Source organism: Notechis scutatus, chromosome 7, assembly GCF_049901735.1.
Source record: "Notechis scutatus isolate UNSWTSFEM ecotype Mainland chromosome 7, rNotScu1.2, whole genome shotgun sequence".
Taxonomy (NCBI): domain Eukaryota; kingdom Metazoa; phylum Chordata; class Lepidosauria; order Squamata; family Elapidae; genus Notechis; species Notechis scutatus.
Genome location: NC_142015.1, coordinates 1,027,647 through 1,053,712, shown reverse-complemented (window position 1 = coordinate 1,053,712; position 26,066 = coordinate 1,027,647). Strand labels below are relative to the sequence as shown.

The following is a 26,066-nucleotide window of genomic DNA, read 5'->3' as shown; positions in this document are numbered from 1 at the left end:
AAAAAAAATGATCTGCAGGGAAGCCTCGTTGAAAATGTCTTAGGATGGGGCCCAGAGTGGAATTGCCCCCATTGTAGTAGTATTAACACCCCCCTTTTTTATTATTAATATGTACTCCATTAGGGGTCAAGAATGACATGGCACAGGATCCATCATTTATTTACGTGTTTTGTGCAACTCCTCTCCCATCTTAGGAGAAGAGCCAAGTTCTGCCTCTTTCATCCTGCTTTTAACTTTGCTTCGTCTTAGAACAGGGGTCTTCAACCTTGGCCACTTTAAGCCTGGTGGACTTCAACTCCCAGAATTCCCCAGTCAGCTTTGCTGGCTGGGGAATTCTGGGAGTTGAAGTCCGCCAGGCTTAAAGTGGCCAAGGTTGGAGACCCCTGACTTAGAACTAACTCTTGCGTCTGAAGAAGTCAATGAATGGAATGAGACATCCAAGAAAAGACACACAGGCTCAACACCTGATACTGCACGATGGATGGCTGCATCAATCCATTAAACAAATTAAACAGCTGTGATTATTTATGAGAGGTAAGAACCGCTGCACGACTAACTCTGACCTCACAGGATTACTCCTCTTGATTTAATCGTATTTCACTGTCAGGCTGCGCAGCAATGCAGATTTCAAAGGGGAGACAGCCTTGCCGAATTACGGTTTCTCAACGGTGGCAGCTATAAGATTGGTGGGCTTCAACTCCCAGAATTCCCCAGGGACCACATCTGGACATCCATATGCTGGCTGGAGAATTCCAGGAGTTGAAGTCCATATACCGGTTGTCCTCGATTTACAACAGATGGCAAAAGAAAGAAAGACCGCCCCAAATGAAGCCCACTTCAAGTTCATACTTAATTTTACATATAATAACAGCAGCTAGAATCACATATGCACAAAATTGGAAAAATGAAAGTATTTCCACAGATGAGAAGGAACTAAAAAAACATATAAGAACGTCCTGAACTGGACAAGATTAACAATGGAACTTAAAAACAAAGAGGAAGCGGAATACTACTTAACATGGGATGTATTGTATAAATGGTTAAATAACAGGTGCAGAGGTTAGTACTTAACAGCAAAAGAAGATTAACAAAATAGAAATAAATAGAGATGTATAAAAATATATAAGAACACACAATGTAAGCAATATCACTATCAGACTGCACGTGAATATAGTTTAAAGTGTATAGAGTGATAAATAGTGTGTAGTACATACTACGTGTAGTACAACTATAGTGTGTAGTACAACTATGAAAATAATAGTTATGAGGTACAAAACTATGTATTTAAAAGAGACTATGAGAATAATAGTTATAACCAGGGTGTATGCTATGTTGTATATTTTAAAAGGATATAGCCAGTACATTGTCATTGCAATGTACAATAAAAATATTTTTTAAAAAACAGTTGAGGTCTCTAACACAAACAGCACATAATTGATTTCTGAAGATTGTTGTGAAATCTAGTATATCCATAGGGTACAAATAAACTTAAAGCATTAAAAAAAAAGTAACTGAGCCAACCTGGGCAAGGCCAGAGGCGTAGACTAAACAGGAAGTAAAAACAGCATCCTGAATGAATGGAGTATTTCATGGACACATCCGTGTACCAAACAGGATATGAGCCAACTCACCTTTTTGCAGAAAGCAAATATTAAACCCCATCCTCCCACTACTCCTTGCTGGGATGCAGTTATGGGGCAGGAAAGGAGCTCCTGAATTCACGGCCCCCGCATTTCTATGGAAGGCTGGTCTACAACAATGCTTCAGTAAGGAACCAGAGTGAAAGAAACTTGCATTTAATAAATAAGCTAACAAATTTAAATAAATAGTACTATTACTACTAGTAGTAGTCAGAACAGCTATCGGGGCAGGCAGGATAGATCATAAATTCCTAGGTCTTCCCGTCCAAGGCAGGAGGAGATCTTACTTCCATCCCAGACAAATGTCTACCCAATCTTTTCTTGGAAGACCCCCAGCAATGGCGCTCCCAGGGAACCTGTTGTAAAAATTTAAAAATTGCAAAGAGGAGCTCCATCGTTCCTTCCTATTTTTTGCTAAGATGAAAAATCACCGCTCCTTTAGATCCCACATCTTCCCCTAATCAATTAGCCATCGCAGGGAATTCCTCCCAAATTCTGCCCTCTCTTATTTCACCCCCCATGAGGGTTGAATAACCCTCCCAAAAAATCATCCCACCTTTAATACTCTTAATAAGAGAAACAGCAGGGATGATGCTTTGACTAGCAACATGCAGTGACCTTGTAAGATTTATTCCCCCTTCCCAATAATTTAAACCAGCTAAGACAATAATCTCATAAAGTGACGGTCAGCATTAGAAAATGCCATCCAGAGCATATTCAGCGACAATATCATTATTAGAAGTCGTAAGGCAGCACCAAGCTGGCTTCTTGTTCAGAGGAGACAAAGCCCGTCGCTCAGTTCCACTTTGACAGGAGCAGCAGGGCTTAAAATGTATTTATTTATATGTATTTATTTACCTAAAACATTTATGCAGCCCCCCATCTTATATTGGCCATTTTCGCCGAACTCAGCAAAATGCATCATGCTGTCCCAAGAGAAGGAAAATAATAGCAATAAAAATAAATCCACATTGGATTTTTGGGATACCTCGCCACCATTCTATTTTCGGTCTTGCCCAAAATATCCAAATTGCTTTAATGTTATTCAAATGTATTTAAAAGGGAGGCAAAGTACAGGTTGCCATTGAACTGGCAATCCGTACAATGCATTTGGAGGCACAATGACAGTCTACTCATAGCGAATTATTTATAGCATCAACTGCCTTTTCTATTGTTAGCATTCTCACGAGTTGCCCTGGGAAATCACTAATTCAGCCCTCTCTCTCACACACACACATACACACTTGGAAAACACACACAATTAAACCCAGAAGCTGGCTTTGGCTTAGCTTCATCATGGGGGTGCGGAGGGGAGGGGCCACCTGCCATCTTAGGGACTCGGCATACCTGGCTGAGTGACGTGTAAAGGTATTGGGTGACAATCATGGTTTATAGCTCAGCGACGTGCGAATCCAGGCTTTTTCAACCAAAAGCTTTGCACAGGTAATCTGTCGTGCCCTATTGGCTGTGGAGGAAACTGGGGGTCATGCTTCAAAAGCCACTGTAGTAATGGAGACTCCCCGAATAAGCCACAATGATTTGGGTTTATTTCATCCCTTTAAGCCAGGGGTCCCCAAACCTGGCCCTTTTAAGACTTGTGGACTTCAACTCCCAGAATTCCCCAGCCAGCTTTGCTTTATTAGGGGCTCAGGGCCCCATTAGAGCTGTTTCCACCATCCGTTACAGATAAAGGGGACCAACTTGGGGGGGGCAGCCTTGGGGCAGGTGTGTGTGGCAGTGCCAGGTAACCTAAGGGCAGCTTTCAGGGTGCACACACACACAAAACTGCCTGCAGGGATGCTTGCTGACAAGCGGAGCACAAATGGATTTGCTGGGCCTGAAGTGATATTATTTTAATTTCTTTTATCTTGCACTTGCCCTGCCCAGAGTTTCTCTCTCTCTCTCTGTACCACACCTGGCTTGGGAAGTCTTCTCAGAATCCGCACAGCCTGAGTGAAAGCCAGGTAAGAGCCATCCATCCTGGTTTGTTAGCCCGGGACCTCCTGCACCCAGCCATTTGCACACACACCTTTCTCTGGTTTCAGGTCCCATTCCTTCCACTTGTCCGATCCCACCAATTGGCTAACAATTCACAAGGGGGTGTCCAGGGCACATATTGTGCCTCTGGAAGCCAACCTCTTGAGGTGTCAACATGCTAACACAATGATGACTTCCCATTCACCTTGCCCTGCATGCATGCACACACACACCTGTGGCCCACCCATTCCTCTCATCCTGCATGCATGCACACACCTGCGGCTCATCCATTCACCTTTTCCTGCATGCATGCACACACCTGCAGCCCACCCACCCACCCACCCACGACCCCTCCCAGCTCTTCCTCCCACACCTGCCATGGTCTCCAACAGGGAGCCCGGGGGCACCAGCCCTAGTGTGCCTATTACAGGATGATGGTTTCCTAAACTTGTATGCCACTTGCTTGACTCAAGTGGCTCCAGTATCCAACCAGCCCCCATAAAATCAATCCAAGGTTTAAAATGGGGGGTGGGTGAAGCCTGGGGTCTCCCCCTGCCTCGCATGTGGGGGCAGAAAAAGGGTCTCCCGTGCTCTTTTTAAAGCACAGCCAAGTGGGGAGGTGCTCAATGATATAATATGTGATATATGCTATATATGCTATATATATAATATATAGCATCCATGCAGACAGAGAGAGAGAGAGCAGGCATCAGCCATTCAATGCCCCCACCCCAGGCTACGTTCACAAGACCGGCTCAGCCCAGGTTAAGGATCCTGGGAGATCTCCTTTCCTCCCTCCCCAGCCAACTCAGCAGGGAGAGCAAACCCGGATCTTTTCAGAGCATTCAGACGTGCAGGGGGAGGGGGGAACCCGAGTGGCCCAAGGCTTCGGAAGGGCCGCCGTTCTGCTAAACACCCCCCCCCCCTCCCGGTCGGAGCAAAACCCGCCAGGGTCATAAATGGGACCCCTAGAGATCATCAGGGGGGCTCCTCCCCCCGCTAGAGCCTGCCAGACACGCGTGTCGGACGGTTCCCACGTTCCCGGAGACCCTTTCCCCCCAGAGATTGGGGGGGTTCCCCCAACCTCCAGACCGAGCCGAAGGAGCAGCGCTCTGCACATGCCCCGGAGCCAGGGCGCGCTTGGCCCAAGGGGCCTCCCTCCCCACGGGGACTAAACCGTCCCCCGCACCCGCCGTCCGTCCCCCGCTGAGGGCACTCTGCACATGCTCGGGAGACTCACCACACATGGCGCCCCCGTCCCTGCTGCGGCTGCTGCTGCTGCTCCTCCTCCTCTTGCCAGGCGGCGGGTCTGCGGCTGCCGGGGAGCGGCGCGGGGCGCATGCGTCAAGCCCGCGCCGCCATTGGCTCGCGCGGCGGAGAGGCGGGGCCCGGCGCGAAGCCCCGCCCAGGCCTGGCTGGCCCTGGGGACGTGGCAGCCGGAGCCGCGTGTGAGGTGAGAGGGCGAGAAGAGCGAGCCTCCCCGGGCGGGCGCAGTCTGCCTGCTTCTTCCTGGTTGGGGGCTCTCCCCGGCTCGAGGCCACGCGCCATCTTGGAAGAGGGGATGACCAGGGGGAGGTGGGAGGGGGGGAAAAGCCTGCGCCCGGGAAGGGAGACCACGGGGTGATCCCAGGGCGGCGGGGAGGATGAACCGGGAAAAAGGCCGCCCGCCTCGCTCCTGCCTGCTCCTCGGGAGGCTAAAGAGGGCTGCTGCTGCTGTTGTTGTTGTTGTTGTTGTTGTTATTATTATTATTATTATTATTATTATTATTATTATTATTATTATTATTATTATTATTATCATCATCATCATCATCATCATCATCATCATTATTATTATATCATCATCATCATCACTACTTTATTTTAGTTTAATTTTGTTTTACGTTGAGGAGGGGGCGCGGGGTTCGACGATGCCTTGAAAGAAGAGATTGCACAATTTGTTTGAAATGCTGTAGGGCTTCCTGCTTGAGCAGGGGGTTGGACTAGAAGACCTCCAAGGTCCCTTCCAGCTCCAGTTCTGTTCTTATTCTTAACCCTCTTCTAATCCCCACCGTAAAATATAGGCAGGACCCTGGAGTTCTCCTCCCTTCCCATTTTTCAAGCCTTCGGAACTTCCCCAACGGCTGCCACCATGTTCATCCAAGGGACCTTTTTCCTTCTTTTGCCCTCCCCCCACTTCAAAAAAACCACACACACACACACACACACACACACTAGTCCGGCCAGTCCTTTAAAGGCTGATGCGGGAGGGCATGTGCTGGGCAACTGGCCTGAGGCGGATGGCAGCTGACCCAACCGGAGCAATCCAAAGTGGACGGGAGAACCAGCCCTTTTGGGGAGGTGGGCAGTGAAGTTCCCCACCCAGGAGGAAACGTTTCCTTGGGTGACCTGGACTGGAGGTAGCGCCCGGACAGGCAGGCAGCCGCTAGAAAAAACGAGGACCAGGGGGCTGGCTCCTGTAGTTGTCAGCAATTTCTTTTATTATCTTTTCTTTATTTGATTTTATTGATCTGATTTATCTATCGATCGCTTACAACGGAGGTCTCCAAACTTGGCAACTTTTAAGACTTGTGGACTTCGACTCCCAGCATTGGAATGGGAGTCCGAAGTCCACAAGTCTTAAAGTTGCCAAGTTTGGAGACCCCATTGCTTACAAGAGGATAGGTAGAAGAATAAACATGAGTAGGAATACAGGAAATAGGGATGAGTAAATGGGGACAAGAGGACAGGGACGGTAGGCACGTTGGTGCGCTTATGCAAGCCCCTTGCAGACCCCTTAGGAATGGGGTGAGGTCAATAGTGGTTAGTTTGAGGTTAAAGGAGTGGGGGGGGGGCGGTTAGAGGATGTGACAACAGAGTCAGGTAGTGTGTCCCAGGCATTGACCCCTCTGTGGCTGAAGTCGTACTTTGGAATTGTTGAATACAACAACTCTTTGCCACTGTGAGAGGTTTTTCTTTATTTCTTCGAATGTTGAAGCAGCCCCATTGCAATCTATCCATCCAACATAAAATCTAAATTTAGGGATGGGAGCCAAGGGCTGCCTGGGATTTATATCACTTGTGAATCGACTCTCAAAGATCCGCTTCTTGGTTTCTCTGAGTTCCCTTTCCTGATCAGGTACTGGTTCCGCCACCCATCTTTGCCCCTGAAACCTCCCTCAAAATTGCAAAGCCCACAAGCGAACCCTGCCCAAGGGTGAAGAGATTGGTAACGGAAGGCCCACTGCAGGAATGGCAGACCAGTTACCTGTGTCCCAAAGGTGCTTTTTTTTTTTTTTTTTTACAAGAGGCAACTGGACTTTCTGGTTTTGCTTTGAAGACATTTCGCTTCTCATCCCAGAAGCTTCATCCGTTCTGAAGGAAGGGAAATTCTTCATTCAGAGCTGAAGAAGCTTCTTGGATGAGAAGCGAAATGTCTTCAAAGAAAAAAACAAGGAAGTCCAGTTGCCTCTTTGACAAAAAACACCTTTAGGGACAACCTGGACTTGGATGACAAGAGAATCTCCATAGACTCTTGAGACCTGCGTCAAAGGTGACACAAGTTTTGGGTGACACACTAGCATTCAGCACCCAACAACTCTTCTTGACAGCACGCCCCATTCTCATGTGTTCCCTTTTGGGGTTGTGGAAGCTGTGCAAGAATGGGGTTGCAGCCTCAACCCTCCAAAAATTAAGTGTTTTACTCGTATTTCAGTCTTGTGATTATTTAGTATTTCTTACATGAAGCATAGGTCATAGGTTTTTTTACAAAAATAAATGAGTACGTAAACAATTGTTCCTCTTGCTCAGGGGAGGAGGAGAGTAATGCTGGCATAAATCAAATTAGCCATTTCCCAAATTGTTGATATGTGGAGCCCAAAAGGGTTGCCAGTTTTCTTCAGCTGGCCTTGGCCTGCATCAGCTGTCAACCCTCCAGGAAACGCTGTGGCGATCCATTCCCACGCCTCTTGGCGCACGTTGAATTATTCCAGTAAGGCTTCAAGTATCGTTTCTCCTCCCCCTGCCATCACAAAGGTTTCATTTACTGATTGTATCACGTGGGGCACAACGTGCCTTGGGCAGAAGCAGAGATGTTTAAGGGAGAGCTGTTTTTTTCAGAAATTCTCTTTGAGAAGGTTCAAGGTTAAAAAAAATGAAGCCGTCTCCCATCCCAGACAAGAAGGGGATTCTCCCCACCTCTCACTCCCCGGGGGCTTTGAATACAACGGCACCTGTCACAGGGCATGAAGACACAGTGGCCCCAGGGACACCATTTGTGTTATTAAAGCCCATCGGCTTAGAACCAATCACCCAGCAGCACAACAGCACTCAAAAAAAGTCACTTCTGGCCAGTCTTCGCACTTATGACCAATTTTACCTGCACAGAGGGACACCCATCCCAGTTAACCCAATGCCAGCCGTCTTTTTTAATTTGTAGGTTGCACAGTACTCCATCCTATGGGGCAAGTACAGGATGGTACTGGTGCCAGGAAAAGGCAGCAGCACAATTTTAAACCTAAGTTTGAGCCATGTTGTGCCTTCCTTCACAACGTGCAGGCCAAGTTCCAGAACGAGGGTCTCCAAACTTGGCCACTTGAAGACTTGTGGAGTTCAATTCCCAGCTATGTGGCTGGAGAATTCTGGGAGTTGAAGTCCACAAGTCTTCAAGTGGCCAAGTTTGGAGACCCTCGTTCTGGAATGACCACATTCAGAATTGCATCCCAATTGCTTTCATTTAAACTGATTTTAAACCTTTGGAATCAGCCGCCTCAAACTTCCAGGATTCTTAACCGGAATGTCACCTTGCAAAGGACGTGTCTGAGCTGCCTTGCTTTGCGATGAAAGGAGCTACTTCACTCCCAAGTTTATGCCACATTGTTCTTCTCTTTTCCAGAAACGGACGACGGAAGAAGCGCATCAAACCTCCATAAGCCTCCCACTCGCGCGGTGGCCTGTACATTGGGGGGCGCAGGGAGCGGCTGTTCAGCTCAACCTCTGATAACTTCGCTGGACGGATGCTGTGCAGAGATCATTTGTCTTCCGCCCAGCGTTCCTTCGACTTTGCAGAGGCGGGAGGAAAGGCAGACTTCCACAGGAAAAAAATCACCCACTTGGCCATCTCTGCTGCGGTGAGTGTTTGAACCCCAAACACGGCGCAGGACGGAACTGATCCGTCTTGGTGAATGGAACCGAACCGAGTCGGGTGACTGGAACCGTGCAGAAGAGAGATCGAGCTGTAGCGCCAGGAAGGGAAGGGACGACTTTCTCTCCGGGAAAGAGAAGTAGCTCTACTATACTAGGCGGGGTATCGTGGCACTGAAAAGGTGTCTTATTCCTAAAGAACAAGGAAATAGAAACTAGAAGTGTTTCCTAAAGATAAAAAAAAAAAAAAAAGAATTGGGATTGCACCATCTGTAAAGTTGGGAGTATGGGGTCATTCCATCTGTTGGTTAGGAAAAGTGGAAGTTTGGCGGTATTTACAACACCGTTGAGTAAGAAAAATATTTTTCATAGAACCCTCACTATTTCTTTGCCTTTTTATAAGAAAAAAAGAACAGAGTATGAAAATATTGACCTCCCAAAATATGGAAATTTGATCAATGACCTCACTTCGGGCCAGGGTAGATCTGACAGGCCCAAACGGTTTGATGCAGGGTGTCAGAACCAACCTCCAGCTCACGAAGCAGAAGCAAAACTTCTGAAGAACCGGGTTCCCTTAATGAATCCCAGGAAGAGCCCTCAGCAGCAGGAAATTCCCCAGGGGCCGCCCTTGCAAATTGCTTTGCAGAAGAACCGCTGGGCCAGTGTGACATCGGTTCTGCACCAGACCATGCCTGCGGAACAGGCCTTTTACCTGGAGAGGTGGAAACAGCGAATGATTCTAAAACTTGGCAAAGAAGGCTTCGAAGAATACGTTAAAAATACTTTTCAAAAGGGCAAGAACTTCCACGCAGCCATGGAAGCCTTACTGTTAGCTAAAGGAAATGTGGTAAAGGAACAGGAAGAAGACACCAGCATTTCAAGCTACGTAACGAGTGTAAAGCATGTGCTGCAAGATATTACTAGAGTAAGAGCTCTTGAAAGTGCAGTACAACATGAGGCCCTTTACTACCAAGGCCTAGCGGACTGCATAGCAGACTATCGCGGACAATTATGTCTAATTGACTGGAAGACTTCAGAGAAACCAAAGCCCTTTCTTCAAAATACATATGATAATCCACTACAAATTGCAGCATACATAGGAGCAATTAATCATGACAGAAACTATGACTTCCAGGTTAATTGTGGCTTGCTTGTGGTGGCCTATAATGATGGTTCTCCTGCACATTCACATTTTATGAGCTTTGAGTTGTGCTCCCAGTACTGGGACAAATGGCTGCTTCGCTTGGAAGAGTTTAAAGAGAAAGGAAAGGATAATGCTACCCAAACAACTTGATCATAATGCTTACTGGCATTCCAGAACAAAATAAAAAAAATTGGTTTTTACTGTATAAGACGAGCAGGAAAGTTGGTTACAAAGGAAGGAGAAAGAAAACAAAAAGAAAATTCAGTTCATTTGCTTGCTTATATGAATCACACCACCTGAATTACAAATTAGCCATTTTTCCATTTTCCATGCTGTATGAAAGCAGTGGGTTGTTAACTGTGGATTATATGTGGATTGCAATCCATGGATACATAAGAAAAAGGCAGACTGTAAAATCTTGGATTTATTTTTAGCTATTTTATTTGCCTCGGGGTGGAAAATGGACACTTGAAAGTATTTCTATAATAGAATAAAATATTAAATTTGAGAAACGTAGAGGACAGGTTTCTGTTTTCTTGATTGTTACAAACAAAGGCAAAAAAAATGTAAGTTTTTCATTTCAGATTGCTTTGCCTATTCCGCAATTCTGTATAAATCATGGGATAGGATAGTGAGTACAAAATTCACTTCCCAGAAAGCTTAATTTTGGCATGCTTTTCATTTCTGGAAGGAAATTTATAATTGAGAAATCCATATCAGACTCCCAGGCTCTGGAAGAAAATCGTGGACGATATAAATATGACTATGCAATAAAAGCTAACATTTTCATAAAAGAAAAGGAAAAAAACCTCCCGTGTCTCTTTTTCAAAACCCCAATTTGGCAATGGCAGAGTCAGCCTACCCCCTTCAATGGCTCCCACCGATCCACAAGACTTCTTTCTGTCCTTGAGGACTGGTTAGGAAGAATGGCAAGGCCCTTCCTCAAAAGCTATGCATCCCACCTTCAGGCTAAGCCCTCTTTAAAACTGTCCTTCAAAAATGATCTCATCTTTAAAGAGACCCAGCTTGTCATTTCATGCATTTCCTCTAAAACAGGGGTCTCCAACTTTGGCCACTTTAAGCCTGGAGGACGTCAACTCCCAGAACTCCCCAGCCAGCAAAGTTGACGTCCTCCAGGCTTAAAGTGGCCAAGGTTGGAGACCCCTGCTCTAAAACGTAAATGCCCTTAAGTGGACTTTATTGGACCACAACACACTTGAATTATCTTCTTACAATCACAGCATCTACGAACACCTCACTTGCAAATGTTTTTTCTGGAGAAGTTCCACTTCACACACGAGATCATCATTCTACATCCAAAGCGTGATTATAGGTGTGCTCGGGTCCAAACACAAAAAATCCTAGCCCAATTGTTAAAAAAAAAGATTACCAAGAAGTATAGCGAAGTCTGCTGAATTTTGGAACAAAGCGTTACCAGATAGTTTCTACGCAAATAAGGTCAATGTCAGTGGTATGGCTAATATTGAACCTATGGGCATTTTTTTAAAAAAAATGAAAAATACAAATTTAAGCCTCCTGATGAGAGCGTAATTTAAAAAATTATTCTTGGAATCTAAGTAGCAGGGGGAAAGGTTGGTTTTTAAAAAAAAAAAAATGCAGTGCTCTATGACCAAATCATCTCCAGAAATGACCACATGTCAATGAGACAAGACAGCCTGCCAAATAAATAGATAATTGATATTCAAGAAGATACTTCAGAAAAAAATATTTGAATCCAAGGGAGGAAGAAAGTATTTGAGAAACTGTTAGGAACATGCCTATTCTGGGTGCTTTCCTCTTTTTTGTTCATGTAAAGCAAAGATGGGCCACCTTCTTCTTATTCGCTTGCTTTCTTATACAGTGGAACAAAAATAAGAATTGGCCCAATGAAGAAATCGCATTTGGGCCAGTTGAGACAAACCCACCGGGCACATAATTTCTGGCCGTAGTCCAGGGCTCCTCCCTGATTCAGGTTGACTTCACTTCTTTTTCTTCATTATCATCCACAACCTGAAAAGCAAGAGGCAGGCAGGAAGTTACACCAAGGCTATCGCATTGAAAACCAAGCCTGGGAGGTTAGGGCATCTTTTAAAACGGGTCTCCAAACTTGGCAACTTTAAGACTTGTGGACTTCAACTCCCAGAATTCTCCAGCCAGCATAGCTGGCTGGAGAATTCTGGGAATTGAAGTCCACAAGTCTTAAAGTTGCCAAGTTTGGAGAGCTCTCTTTTAAAATAACCGCAGCATCCCTCTCATGGTGATAGTGCAGGCCAAATCTGTTCAGAGAATTCTGAGTGGGTAAAATATCCAGAAGGAAACACTGAATACGCCCGGCACCAACCCTGATCCTTTTAAACAGGTAAGACGTCAATACCTCTTTTAATTTTTTGCCCACGCTGTGATCATTTTGGGGGGGGGACGTGGAGAAGACAGGTGGGGCACAGCTCGTGCCTCCCCAAAAGGGGCTTACCTGCTCCACGCCTTCCACCTCTGGAATATAGAACTGCAACATGTTTTGAATGCCGCTCTTCAAGGTGACAATGGAACTGGGGCAGCTGGTGCACGATCCCTGCAGCTTCAACTGCACGATGCCGTCTTCAAAGCCCTTGAAGATGACGTCGCCCCCGTCCTCCTGGACGGTTGGCCTGAGGAATGTTAAGCCAGACGCTGTTCTGAGCCAGGCTTCGTCAAACGTAATTAAGCACAAACGTGTTTTAAAAGCAAAACCTATTGTGTTGCAAGGCTGGGGATTGTTTCCATTCCCAGCCAGAACTAATCTCAAACAGTCCCCCAAGATAAGCACCCACCTTTCGGTTTTGTGGAAGGCTGCCAAAAATAGAAGTATCCCATTAACTATAAAAGAAGTACCAACCGAAGTACAAGAAAAAAAAACCAACTAAAATACACGGAGCTTCAAGGAGGACTAGGAACCGATCGAACGACTTTGCTTCCTGCAAAAGTTTCATCCTCTTGGCCTGACTTTTATCCCTTATGGGGGAAGGGAAATCACCTCCCAGCCTTACTCCCGAGTCGCGCCTTTTGTTTCAGCTGCTCTCGCCTTCTAGCAGCTCTGCGCGCACACACACACTGGGAACAGGCTCCCCTTGTTCCTCTGCCTCACTGCTGCCAGACTCCGGAGGCTCCAGAGTCGGCACCCCACTCCCAGATGGTCCTGGTCCCATCTTTGTATCAGATGCAGGATCCTTGTCCGAGTCCTCTCTAGACTCCCTGACTGGTTCCCGTTCTTCCCCACTGTCCGATTCTGCTGTTAGCTATGCCGGCTGCCGGCGAACCACAACAGAAGCACAGACTCATAGCTGCAGGCCTGCGAAATAGCGCTACGGGCAGCAAATGCTCAAAATGTCTGCAATAACGTCTCAAAGTAAAGCTCAGATTCTCAGCCCACGCACGGACCTCTCTTCTCTCTCCTTTTTTTCCATAACCACCTCTCTACCTTCCACGTGGCACTGCTGATTCCTGGAGCAGGCTGGAGCTCCACTTCTCTTTGCATTAGCAACATTTTCCCTAAGACACGGATACCCTTGTTTACCCCAGAGCAACTTCTCAGCCACGTGGCCCTTATGAGGAAAGAATCTGGCAAAATACAGCCACGCAAACTTAAACCAGCCTGCATCAATGTGCCAGGTTTGCATTGTTTACTGCATCCTGTCAGTGCCAATTGGGAGGAGATGGGCTGGAGAGAATGCAGTGGTTCTCCTGGTCCCACTCCCTCCTACTCTGGCTCTGGAACTGTCACTGCAACAGATGAAAAGGATCCTACTGACCCACATTAGAAAAATGCACCAGATTGAATTCTGTAACTAAGAAACAATAACTTTTAAGCTTTGTTTTGCTGTTTCCCTTCATTCCTTCAATCCTGAAGGAGCTTCTTGGATGAGAAGTGAAATGTTTTCAAGAAAAAAAAAACCCTAAGAAAGTCCAACTGCCTTTTGGGAAAAGCACTTTTGCCACTTCATTCCAATCCTTTTACAGCAACATAAAGAACCGTCTTTTTCTGCCTGGCCCATTCAGGGAGAGCAAAACTCCATCTTTGTTCAAGCTTCATTTTTTTCCCCCCCTGAAAACTGAAATATGGGACAGGCCCTGAATCCCAGAGGGCATATATCTTTCCAATGCGTGAAATGAATGCAAACATTGTTAACTTCTTTATACACGGGATCTTTTGATACCCATTTGTGTCTGCAGTGGATTCGTAGATTAACTTGGCAGAGCTCATATTTACCTCTGTTTTTATCACTTGCTAATCCCCAAAGTATCATCTCAGCTGTCAAAAACTGAAGAATGAACACACAGGGTTTAACGCGATTAATACTCCTTTAAGAAAGCAGTAACTCCATTGCAATGAAAGAGGGGGTTTCTCTGGCCCTTGAAAGTAATAGTGAACATCCTGTTTGCCCCACTAGCACATTTTAAAATCCTGGAAGTGCTCCAGTAGGAATACTGACAGAAGTACCAGAATGTGAACACTGTTTCAAGAATTCTCTCCGGTGATCTTTGGGTTAGCTCTTTGCTGAACAGAAGCAATTTACCTGAAAATTTGGGACTTGAGTAATAAGGGTGAACATGTAAGGACAGCAACATTTATTATATTACATTTATAGCTCTCAAATACAATGGTAACTCTGCAAAGCAGACACTATTCCAAGTTTTAAAAAATACACTACAAAGAGAAAATGTCTGGGGAAAATAAAATAATTTTGCAAAGCGAACAGCCCACTCTAGCCCAAGGCCTGGGGGAGAGCCAGGTTTTAACAAGGTCAGAATGAGCCCATATGAATCTCTGGGGGCTTGTTGTCCTAGAGCAGGGATCCCCAAACTTAGCTGGCTGGAGAATTCTGGGAGTTGAAGTCCACAAGTCTTAAGGTTACCAAGTTTGGGGACCTCTGTCTTAGAGATCTCCTGGTCCGCAGGCAGGCATCAGTGATACACCAGACCAGGGATCTCCAAAGTCTGTAACTTTAAGACTTGTGGACGTCAACTCCCAGAATTCCCCAGCCGGCATAAACACCGCTTTATAGGCCAAGCACACACAGCAGACAAATTTACCTGATTCTGGTATCCAGCAGCTCTTTTATCATTAATACCACTTCATCGTCTTCTTCAGATGGGGCTGAAACAAATAAATCACGGTTCTCTCATTGGGCAAAGAGTAATTAAAAGACAGGTTGTCTTCAACTTACAACCCAAAATGTATGTTGCTAAGTGAGACAGTTCAGTGAGTTCTGCCCCATGTTGTAACTTCAGTTGTTAAGGGAATCAGTGCAGAGGTTATGCCAGTAACGTGGCTGTTCGGTGAATCTGGCTTCCTGACTGACTTCGCTTGTCAGAAGGTCACAGGTGGGGGATCCTATGAGCCCTGGGAACTATCACTAAACCAGGGGTTGGATAACACTGGTCCTGCCTGGCTCTATAGAACCGGGAGCGCTGAAGAGCAGCAGGCACCAAACCAGTTCTGTGTTTGCTGCTGTTTGGCCCACTTGCCCACCTGGGCTCTTACCTGCTTTTTCAACCTCATCTGCTTTGCACGGCACAGCTGCGGTTGAAAAAGCAGGAAAAAAGTGGCTTTTCAAATGCTGCGCAGCCATACGCAGCACTTTCCAGCTGTCCAGGCGGCACAGCTTAAGGGTTTTTACATACGCGCATACAGCAAAACGTAGTCACTGAACAGGTAGTAACACCGGTTGAATCCCGCCCCTGCACTAAACGAAATGCTTGTAAGCCAAACCTGTACTACCTAATCCAAATACATCTGGCAAATATAGTTAGTCAACGCACTGCAGAAAGTGCCAAAGAAGCAACCAGAACGAGCTTCACGCCCTCCTTACAACTTGGAGTAGGGGACAGGCCAGGGGTGGGATTCAACTGGTGTTACTACCGGTTTGGTGACTATGTTTTCGGTGATTCTCTTAAATGTGAAATAACAGCCACTGTCAAATGACACACTTTCGGTCAAATCCTGTATAATTTAAATAAGGATCTTATAATGCAAGCAATGGAATTGCAATGAATGACACACTTTGGATTTAATGGGCATTCCTGAATAACAGGGACACCCCTCACCCAACGGCCTCTTAAATTGAGGAGTTGAAGTCCACAAGTCTTAAAGTGGCCAAGGTTGGAGACCCCTGTCCTAGAGAGCCCACCTCTGCAAGAGGACAGGTGGAGGGAGTGGAAGAGCCCAAAGGAGGTGGCTCCCCACGGCTGCCAGCATCTGAATTTGTCCCTGTACCTGTGTCTGTACGAGGCGCCTCTTCGGTAACAATAGGCAAGCCCGACGCATAGAAGTCCATAATAGTTGCATAAATATCGGGCTTTATTAAGTTCCAGTCCACCTCCTCACTTTCCTATGAAGATTTAAAAAAAAAGAAACAGACCATAAATAGGGAGGAAGACCATTCCTGGATTCCTATTCCTGGACTCACCATCCTCACCTAAACTTCTGGGATTCCTACTACCGCTGGCAGGGCAAACTCCGCAGGAGCTTGTCTCTGGGCACAGAGAGCGTCTGCAGTCGGCAAGTAGGATTTGTAAACGGGGCCTACTTGTTCAATAGTCAAAAGGAGACTGCTATTTTTCATCAATTATGTCAGGAAACCCCTCAAAAAGGGAAGAGGTACGTATCCCTCTTAGATCTCAAGTGGCTCCACTCATCCCTGTCTGATACATGTCAGACTAACGTCAATCAATGCAACAGGAAGACATGAAAACTAATCTTATGAATGTTCAAACACTTGCAAATGGACCTCATAGGCAGTCCAATCTCAAATGGCAGGAGAGAGAGAGAGAAAATATTACCTTCCGCCATAGCAGAACAAACATTTGTCAAATGTTACACAATCTGTTTGTGTCCCCTTTCAATTCAAGCCCAGCAGACCAACACAGAAAAAAAGTTAAAAGCCTTGGACTGGCAAACCTACAGCAGGACAGAGCACCATAACTGGGTCTGTCTTTTGTTTTCTATTTTCAGTTTTATGGGAAGTATATGTTTTATTTTATGGGGAATGCACTTTCATAGGTGTTTTCATACTTTAAAAAAAAATTATAGAAATTTTATAGAAAACATTTCACTACTGCAAAGAAGCCTCTTTTTGAATCGAAACACCTAAATCAACAGTGCAGAATTCCAAACGTTGTTCAACTGATATAAAAGCCATCTCTGTCTTCTAATTCTGCAGCATATTAAGAGAAAAAAAATCCATTTATATAGCTAGTGATTTAGACCAGTGATCCCCAACCTTTTTTACGCCGCGGTCCGGTATCCCCAACCTTTTTTATGGCGCGGCCCGGTACCGACATCAGCTGGGCGCCGCCATCTTTTTTTGATGAAAACGTGCTTCCGGTGAGCTTTCTACCCGGAAAAGCTCACCGGAAGCACTTTTTCATCAAAACAAGATGGCGGCGCCTAGCAAGCCAGCGGCCCGGTAGGACTTGTTCCACGGACCGGGACCGGTCCACGGACCGGTGGTTGGGGACCCCTGATTTAGACTATCGGGCTTGTGTGTGGCATTTTTAGATTTACCTTTGTGACGGTAATGAAGTCTGTTCCGAAAAATACGCTTTTAACCCCTTCGATCCGAAAGAGCTGCCTAACCAGGAAAGAAAAATAATAATGATCACCCTCCAAACTGCTCACCGAAATCCTATTTCTCCCTGTCGGTTCACACGTTCACATTTGTGGCTGCGGTTTCTAGGACGCTGTTATCCTAAATCCTATCTTCTTAAAATTCTTTTAGCATCGTCCTTCCAAGAAACACGGGTGGAGTTTTGAACACATCACAGCCAATCAACTCCTTCTGCCTTACAGTTCATCCAGAACCTATGCTAGTAGCAAGGTCTCCTCAGCTAAAACAAAACCTTGCAAATAGAGACCGGTCTTATTGTGAGGGCCGTCAGTCTTTGATAAGCAACTAGCAACTATCCTGAGTATGAACAGCCAAGCAAGCCAACTGTGGGGGGGTTAAGTTGGAAGACGGATTCATAAACCTTCCACACGCCTGATAATTATGCAAATGGGCTTTGCATCCAGGACTGTGATAATTGCATACAGGGAGAAAGTACATATTAAGGCTGCAGCTGCATTGCATGACGTCCCCTCTCCCTCCCTCCTTTGGCTCAACCACACATCCCTTAGCACAGGGGTCTCCAACCTTGGGCACTTTTAAGACTTGTGGACTTCAACTCCCAGAGTTCCTCAGCCAGCAAAGCTGGCTGAGGAACTCTGGGAGTTGAAGTCCACAAGTCTTAAAAGTGGCTAAGGTTGGAGACCCCTGCCATAGGAGATTATTTTTTCATCCAACGAAGGGCTGGGCGGAAAAACTCATTTGGTATAATCCTCAGTCATATGGAAAAGGCCGGAGCATAAATAGGAACTAAAAATCAAACCAAAAATTGCCTATCCCCAAAGATTTCAAAAAGAAGCTGCACTTATTTCTCTCTGAGGTTGATGTTAAATCACAACCCATTTCTTAAAAGTGAACTGAAAATTGAAAAGCGAGAGGTGAGAATTCCCCTTCTCGGATTTCCATCCCTTTACAAGAATAGATGACATGGGATAAAAATACCCTCCAATTTTAGTGCCTCCAACAGGGTATCTCTGCCCCAACCAGGGGTCTGACTGGGACTATTTCCAAATAACATCACACTTATGTGCAACCTCCCCACCCCTTTCCAAACCTTGCTAATGGAGAGCAGAAGGTGGAAGCTGGAGACAGGAATTCCATCGTTCTGGATTCCAGGACTGGTTTGCCTGGAATAAATTTTAAGCTGTTTGGGTTTGGTGTGTCCTGTGTCTGAATAAATAGAGACCTCGCTAAAATTAAGGGAGACAAAAAATAAAATAAATTATTTTGAAACAGGGTCAATTTGCCTTTTGCCTGGATCAGAGGAAGCTAGCTTCACTGACTGTTTCTGCTCTCTGCCCACCAGGAAGCAAACACATCTGTCCATCATACAAAAATGGATTTCTTCTAACTTGGTGAGAAATTAGGCAGGTGGAACTGAAACATGTTTAAATGTTTTTATCATGAATACAATTTAGAAAAGAATAAGCATTTTCACCCCACAGAACTGAAAATGCACAAACGAAACACCCACCTGACATCTGTGGCACTGCAGGAAACAGGAAAGTCTTGTGTGGTGTAACAAAACGGTATTGTTGTTTAATTGATACATTCGTACTCTTTAACCCCAAATGACAAAAGCTGAATGGAGAAAAAAAAGCACAGCTAAGAATACCATCGGTTGATTCCTAAGACAGTTTAACGGCATTTCCCATACTTCGACCCAAATAGTAAGGACTGAGGATTTTCATTAAAAGCTGAAAGCTTCCAGATTTAGAGCTTGTGTTTTGATTCGAAGCAAGGAAGAATAAATATTTCAATAAATAACACCACTGAGAGGTGAGGAAATCTGGGGACCTATTAAAAAATTGATAGCTGGGGGAAAAAAATAAAAATTCTAGCAATTTTTGCTCTCTCCTTTCTCCTTTCCATTGTTTCCTCTGTTTGTCAACAAATGTTGAACAGGCTGTGGGTCATATTTGTTTGCATGCAACGTTACAGAAACAGGTAAGTTAGTAGCCTAAAGGAGAAATCTTTCAGAAGAAAATATGGCATTTTTGTGCTGTACTTAGGATTACACTCAGTTTAGCGCCACATGGGCGAATCTAGTTTTCTGCTTTGCAAGCTAAGAGGCCAAAATGTCCCTCCAGTCATGTATAGGCAAGATGAGGCTGGGCGATTCTGGGAACTGAAGCCCCCACATTTTAAAGTTATTGAGTTGAGAAACACTGCATGACGTGTTTGCATTACAGTCCAGGCAACCTAGATATCAGCAAGACTCTCTAGGAAAAACAAAACGAAATATATATCTAACAAAATGAAATAAGCACCTGGCATCTGGAATACGACCATCTTGTATTTCTTGATGACAAAACTATATAGCAGATTAAAGCTTTGGAAAGTTTCTAGGGGACACGTCTCTGTTCATGTCATTCCTTGCCCTTCCTGTTGTTGGTTTTAAGCGGGCCTTTTATTATTAATAATATCAATACAATCAGTGGGAAACTAGGATGCTTCAAAGGAAAATGCTCGTTTTCAGAGCCATCCTTCTTTCTGTCATTGCCTTGGAAGTCGGACCTGGGCAACAATCCAGATCCAGAGAGAAAAAGGTGGCTCAGAGCACAGCTGGCTACACACTTCCTCCCTTCAGCAGCGCCATAAATCAACTATGTGGTTAAGACATGGCTCAGACTTGAAGGGGCCCCCAAGCTCTGCAACTGAAAGACTTGTGGACTTCAACTCGCAGAATTCTCCAGCCATGCCCAAGTCCAGACTTGTGGACTTCAAGCTGGCTGGAGAATTCTGGGAGTTGAAGTCCACAAGTCTTTCAGTTGCCAAGTTTGGAGACCCTTTGCATTCCTGCATGCTTCAGATCCAGGCGCCTGCCCAGCCCCATTCAAAATCCTTACCCCCCACAGAAGCTGTGAGACCCTTGGAGAATGAGGGTGTGATGCTGGGGTCCCTAAAACACCTGTGGGAGACCATGAGGAAGGAAGTCTGTAATTCTGTCCTGCAAAGGGCAAAAACGGGGACAAGCTCATTGCAGGGGAAGGGGAAGAGACGGAGACACAGAAGTGCCAAAACTCCTGCCAAGAGGACCCGCCAAGGTTGCCCTCTCTTCCCTACTTCCTGCACTTTGGGGCGGGAGAGGGTCTCCAAACTGGGCCATTTAAAAGCTTGTGGACTTCAACTCCCAGATTCCCTCAGCCAGCTGGAAGTCCACAAGTGTGGAATTGGGCAGGTCTCGATGGATGGAAAGAAGGACGCAGGGTGATAATAGGAGCAGCGTTTCAATACTTGAGAGGCTGACCCAAAGAAGAAGGGGTCACCCTATTCTCCAAAGAGTCCTTGAAGGGAAGACAAGAAGCAACGGATGGAAACTCATCAAAGAGAGAAGCAACCTGGAATTAAGGAGAAATTCATTGACAGGGAGGACAGTGAATCAAAAGAACAGCTTGCCTTTAGAAGCTGTAAATGCTCCAACACTGGGAAATTCTTAAGAAGAGACTGGATGGCCATTTGTCTGAAGTAGTAGAGAGTTTCCTGCCTAAGCAGGGGGTTGGACTAGAAGACCACCAAGGTCCCTTCCAACTTGTTTCCAACTTCCAACCGGTTGCAGAAAATACAACTTAAGCAACAGAGTGGTCAACCTGACTCTGTTGTTACATCCTCAACCCCTCAACCCCCAAAGCTTTAACCTTCTAAACTGTCTACCGTGGACCTCACTCCATTCCTAAGAGGTCTGTCTGTAAGAACAGAATAGAATTCTTTATTGGCCAAGTGTGATTGGACACACACAAGGAATTTGTCTTTGGTGCGTAAGCTCTCTCAGTGTACGTAAGAATAAAATAAAATACATTCATCAAGAATTATAAGATACAACACTTAGTGATAGTCATAGGTTACTAATGAGCAATCAAATCATACTAGGAAACAGTCAATAAAAACCATAAGTATACAAGTGACAAAGTTTCAGTCATACAGTCCCAAGTGGGAGGGGATGGGTGATAAGGAGTGATGACAAGATTTAACAGTAATAGTAGCGCAGACTTTGTAAATAGTTGAACAGTGTTGAGGGAATTATTTGTTTAGCAGAGGGATGGCATTCGGGGGGAAAACTCCCCTTGTGTCTAGTTGTTCTGGTGTGCAGGGCTCTACAGTGTCGTTTAGAGGGAAGGAGCTGAAACAGTTTATGTCCGGGATGTGAGGGGTCTCTAAATATTTTCCCAGCCCGCTTTTTGACTCATGCAGGATATACAGGTCCTCCATGGAAGGCAGGTGGGTAGCCATTGTTTCTTCTGCAGACCTAATTCCTCTCTGAAGTCTGTGTCCGTCTTGTTGGGCTGCAGAGCCAAAGTTAAGGGGGCGTGCATAAGCGCACCAGCCTGCCTACCGTCCCTGTCCTACGGTTCCCATTTATTCATTTACTCATTTATTATGTCTATACTTATACCCCTTTATATGTTATGTTTATACGTTATGTTCATACTTGTACTTGTTTTCTCACACACGCTTGACAAACAAACAAAATAAAAATAAAATAAAAATAAACTCTTGTTATTCTATTTCTAATTCTGTTCTCATGTTATTTCTATTTCATTCTCATTCCTTATGCCTATTCTATTTTTTCTATAATAATTATTCTGTTCTCTATCCTATCCTATGGTTGGACCCCCCCCTCCCCTACCAGAAGCACCTTTTGGGGGGGGTTTCCTGTTTTCGCCCTCCCCTTCGGAGACCCCCCCCTCAAAGGGATGATTGACAGCTTCAAGAGACAACCTGTCGGGGGGGGGCGTTGAAAAGAGAGTTGAATCGAGGCTTCCAGCGCCTCTTTTCCCACCACCTGCGGCGGGACGGACTACAACACCCATAATAGCAAATATAAAAGAAGGCCAATGCTTCCAAAAGGCATCAGCTGAGGTGGGGCGGGGGGGCTCCTGGCTGGGGATAATGGGGGCTGGAGTCCAAGTCTTCCCAAGGAACGACGTCCGGCGTCTTTCCATGGGCTGGCGAAGGAGGAGAACGGGGGCAGGTTAGGGAAGGGCGAGGAGGGGTTTTAATACGGGAAGCCCTCCCCCGCCTGGGAAGGAGCCGCTCCCCCCACCTACCGGCCCCCAGCGCCGCCCCCAGACGCCACGCGGCCGCCATCTTGCCGCCTCTCCGAGGAAGGACCCTTCGCGGGGCTGCCCGCGCGGGCGCCTGATGAGCCCTCCGCGCCCGCTCGCGTACCTAACAGTGGCCTCTACCGGCCAGGAGCGGACATTGCAGGCTGTTTGATCCTCCCAGCTCTTGGAAGCCGTGGGGGGGGACTGGCCTCCCCAGGGGGGTTTTCATCATTTCAGCAAATCTTCCCCCCACTTCTATCGCTCCTGGGATTCTTTCCCCCCTTTTCCTCCTTTTCCCAGAAGTGGCTGCCCCAATTCTAACGCTTTGCCTAATTTGGCCATATTTTTTTATGGCAGAAGCCTCCAAACTTGGCAACTTTTTAAGACTTGTGGACTTCAACTCCCAGAATTCTCCAGCCAGCTATGGAATTGAAGTCCACAAGTCTTAAAGTTGCCGAGTTTGAAGGCCTCTGATTTATGGGATCAATTATTTAAAAAAAAATTATAATTTTTATTCTTTAAAAACAAAAAATACAAAAATCTCGTTTCCATTAACAGTTATTGTGTCACTGTATATACATGTTTCTTATTTTGTGACTATACATTAGTTTTATCCTTATCCTTCACCCATTCGTACCACCTGTCCCATGTCGCATAGTATTCTCGATCCTCTTCGCCTTTCAGTTCCATAGTGATTTTTTCTAGTTCAGCCCAGTCCATTATTTTTTTAATCAAAACTTCATCCGGTGATATTTTATCACTCTTCCAATTTTGTGCTAACGTGATTCTCGCTGCAGTTAAGATATGTACAATAAGGTATCTTTTATCTTTACTCAAATTCCCTTTGATCAAACCTAATAAAAACGTTTCGGGATCAATTATTAACACACACACGCACACACACGTCAAACGGTGACTCTGGGCAGCGAACCCATAGAATTATTTAAAAAAAAAAACTATTGCAGCATCAATATACAAATCAAATCCAGAAATTATAAACGTGGCAGTTGAAACTATGAAAATTAGGGCTGGTTTTGAGTCTTTTCATTTATTTTTTTATTCGAGGCTTTCGTCTTTTATTGCCCCTCAGGGAGGGGAGGGTGAACGTTGCAGTCCTGCGAGCCCTTCAACCAGCACTGCTCAAACTTGGCAATATGAAGGTATCCGGACTTCATCTCCCAGAATTCCTCAGCTAGCAATATTGGCTGGGGAATTCTGGGAGCTGAGGTCCCACACGCATCTTAAAAAGTTGTAGGGATTGAGAATCGTTGGCTTAAAATGAATGAGTGAATTCACGCATGTGGCCCCTCCCTCCATAAATAAAAGGAATCAAAAGGAATAAAAAGAAGTCAGCCAAAATATGTCTCTGCAGGGTTTTTGCAGGGAGGTCAAAGAGAACGTGCCGCTGTGCCGGAGGCCCCAAAAGGACTCCTGTGTCTCAACCCTTTGCAGATGTGCATTTCCCATCGCATGAGTCAAGGAAGCTGCCCGCTCCTGCTCCAATCAAAGAGTCGTGCATCTCCTGGGAACTCAGCTCTCTGACATCCCAGGGCAGCGGGTGGGGAAACTCTGGCCCTTTTAACGATCTGTAAACTTCAACTCCCAGAATTCCCAGACAGTCATTTTTCTGAGATGGAATCTGCTGGTTGAGCAGGGATTGAACTAGATCACTGAGGTCCTTTCTAGCCCTAAGATTCTAAGACAGGGGTCTTCAAACTTAACAGCTTTAAGACTTGTGGACTTCAACTCCCAGAATTCCCCCTCCAGCCATGGTTAGCTCAGGAATTCTGGGAGTTGAAGCCACAAGTCTTAAAATTGCCAAGTTTGAAGACCCTTGATCTATTCTATCTATTCTTTCTCTCTATCCTACCTCTCTTTATCCTATCTATCTATCTATCTATCTATCTCTATCTATCTATCCTATCTATCTATCTCTTTCTCTCCCCTCTACCTACCTACCTACCTACCTATTCTACCCTCTAATCTATCTATTCCAGGGGTCTTTAAACTTGACAGCTTTAAGACTTGTGGACTTCCAACTCCCAGAATTCTTCCTCCAGTCATATTAGCTCAGGGATTCTGGGAATTGAAGCCCACAAATCTTAAACTTGCCAAGTTTGAAGACCCCTTGTTCTAAGATAAGGGGTCAAACTATTTTCCAAAGCACCTGAAGGCCAGTCAAGGAATAATGGATGGATTGATCCATTGATCCAGGAAATATTCAACCTGAAAATAAGGAGAGATTCTCCGACAGGGAGAACAATCAACCCATGGAACAGAAGTTGCCTTCAGAAGTTGTGGGAGCTTCATCCCTGGAGGCTTTCAAGAAGAGACTGGACTGCCATCTGTCAGAAATGGGGTAGGGTCTCCTGCTTGGGTGGGGGGTTGGACTAGATGACCTACAAGATCCTTTCCAACTGGGGGTAATCTGTTATTCTATGACTTCTATGAATGGGTTGCTTCTTTGCTGCAATCGCTCATATTTGGCTTAGCTGGGGAGATATTTCCCTGGCTGTATTATGACCATATCCACTCTCTGCCTCAAAGGGTGCCTTGCAACACGTCCCTGGACTACCAAACCAATGGAAACTAGTCCTGTGTAGAGCTTGGAGGAAGATTCTGACAGTGGATCCCACAAAGAACCAAGGAGGCAGCCATCAGGCTCACAAAGTGAGGCGGGTATGGATAGTATCTTCTGATCCTCCATCTACCATGGTTACAAGGTCTAGTAATGTAGTCCAAAGGCAAGTAGGGAAATAAGACAGACCAAACATTTGGTGTGAGCTTTTGTCAATGTCTTCAACTTTTATTTCATTTGATCGCTTCAGAGAATACAAAATGCTTACATCGCAAAAGGAAAAGAGTTCCTGGCTATGGCGCACTGATTGTCATCCCAACGTTTGCTGACCCTCCTTGGTCCTTGGGAAGTAGGATTCTTTCGAAAGCCTCCCCACCATCGTTGGACACGGTGGACTTTCAGGCCAAAAGTCATTCCCCACCCTTCAAATCCAACCGGGCTTTCCCAAAAGACCCTTCTGGTTCCTATGAAAGGTTAGAGGAAGACCTTTGCAAATCACACCTGGGTTCTTCTAGGGCAGCCTCTCCAAACTTGGTGGTTTTTAAAGGCTTGTGGACTGGCTGAAGCATTCTAGGAGTTGAAGCCCACAAGTTGCCAAGTTTGGAGAGCCTGTTCTAACGGGGGCACAAAAAAGGAAGAGGCCATGCCCCCTGCCTTCCCGCATGGCTCAAGGCCAAGCTGGTTGGCTCTACAAGCCAGCTCCTCTTAGAAGAACCGATGGGTAGGCAAAAATTTTAAAAAGAGTTGTGGTGTGCAAGGAGGAGAAAGCTGCCCATCTTGCCTTGAGGGTCAATATTCAATCCATTCAATCCATTCCCACAACACAGTTGCTTCTCTGGTCTCATTGATGCAAAGGGAAGATTCCTCCAAAACAGGGGTCTCCAACCTGGGCCATTTTAAGCCTGGAGGACTTCAACTCCC

At 45.6% G+C, this 26,066-nt stretch overlaps 4 protein-coding genes across 14 annotated transcripts in view; 1 reads left to right on the top strand and 3 right to left on the bottom strand.

Annotated features, from left to right (window-relative positions):
- The window catches only part of GFPT1 (glutamine--fructose-6-phosphate transaminase 1), a 30,775-nt gene extending 25,847 nt beyond the window's left edge, over positions 1-4,928 (bottom strand). For both annotated transcript variants that reach the window (XM_087969593.1, XM_087969594.1), the window contains exon 1: positions 4,858-4,928. In XM_087969593.1, coding sequence (XP_087825719.1) covers positions 4,858-4,864 — 7 coding nt within the window. In that variant the 5' untranslated portion in view covers positions 4,865-4,928. The remainder of the gene's footprint in view (positions 1-4,857) is intronic.
- A 3,955-nt stretch (positions 4,929-8,883) lies between these two features.
- MGME1 (mitochondrial genome maintenance exonuclease 1) lies at positions 8,884-10,115 on the top strand. Its single transcript, XM_026692158.2, has one exon. The coding sequence runs from the start codon at positions 9,025-9,027 to the stop codon at positions 10,030-10,032; it is 1,008 nt and encodes a 335-aa protein (XP_026547943.1). The 5' UTR covers positions 8,884-9,024; the 3' UTR covers positions 10,033-10,115.
- Positions 10,116-10,300: 185 nt separating this feature from the next.
- NFU1 (NFU1 iron-sulfur cluster scaffold) lies at positions 10,301-19,121 on the bottom strand. Its single transcript, XM_087969599.1, has 7 exons — positions 18,997-19,121; positions 18,577-18,712; positions 17,423-17,489; positions 16,133-16,247; positions 14,950-15,013; positions 12,353-12,527; positions 10,301-11,892 (listed from the first exon to the last, which is right to left on the bottom strand). Exons 1-7 carry the CDS (start codon positions 19,001-19,003, stop codon positions 11,851-11,853), a joined length of 606 nt encoding a protein of 201 aa, XP_087825725.1. The 5' UTR covers positions 19,004-19,121; the 3' UTR covers positions 10,301-11,850.
- Positions 19,122-25,349: 6,228 nt separating this feature from the next.
- AAK1 (AP2 associated kinase 1) overlaps positions 25,350-26,066 on the bottom strand; it is a 75,957-nt gene continuing 75,240 nt past the window's right edge. For all 10 annotated transcript variants that reach the window (XM_087969581.1, XM_087969580.1, XM_087969584.1 and 7 more), the window contains one exon: positions 25,350-26,031. The gene's annotated coding sequence lies outside the window, so the exon portion shown is untranslated. The remainder of the gene's footprint in view (positions 26,032-26,066) is intronic.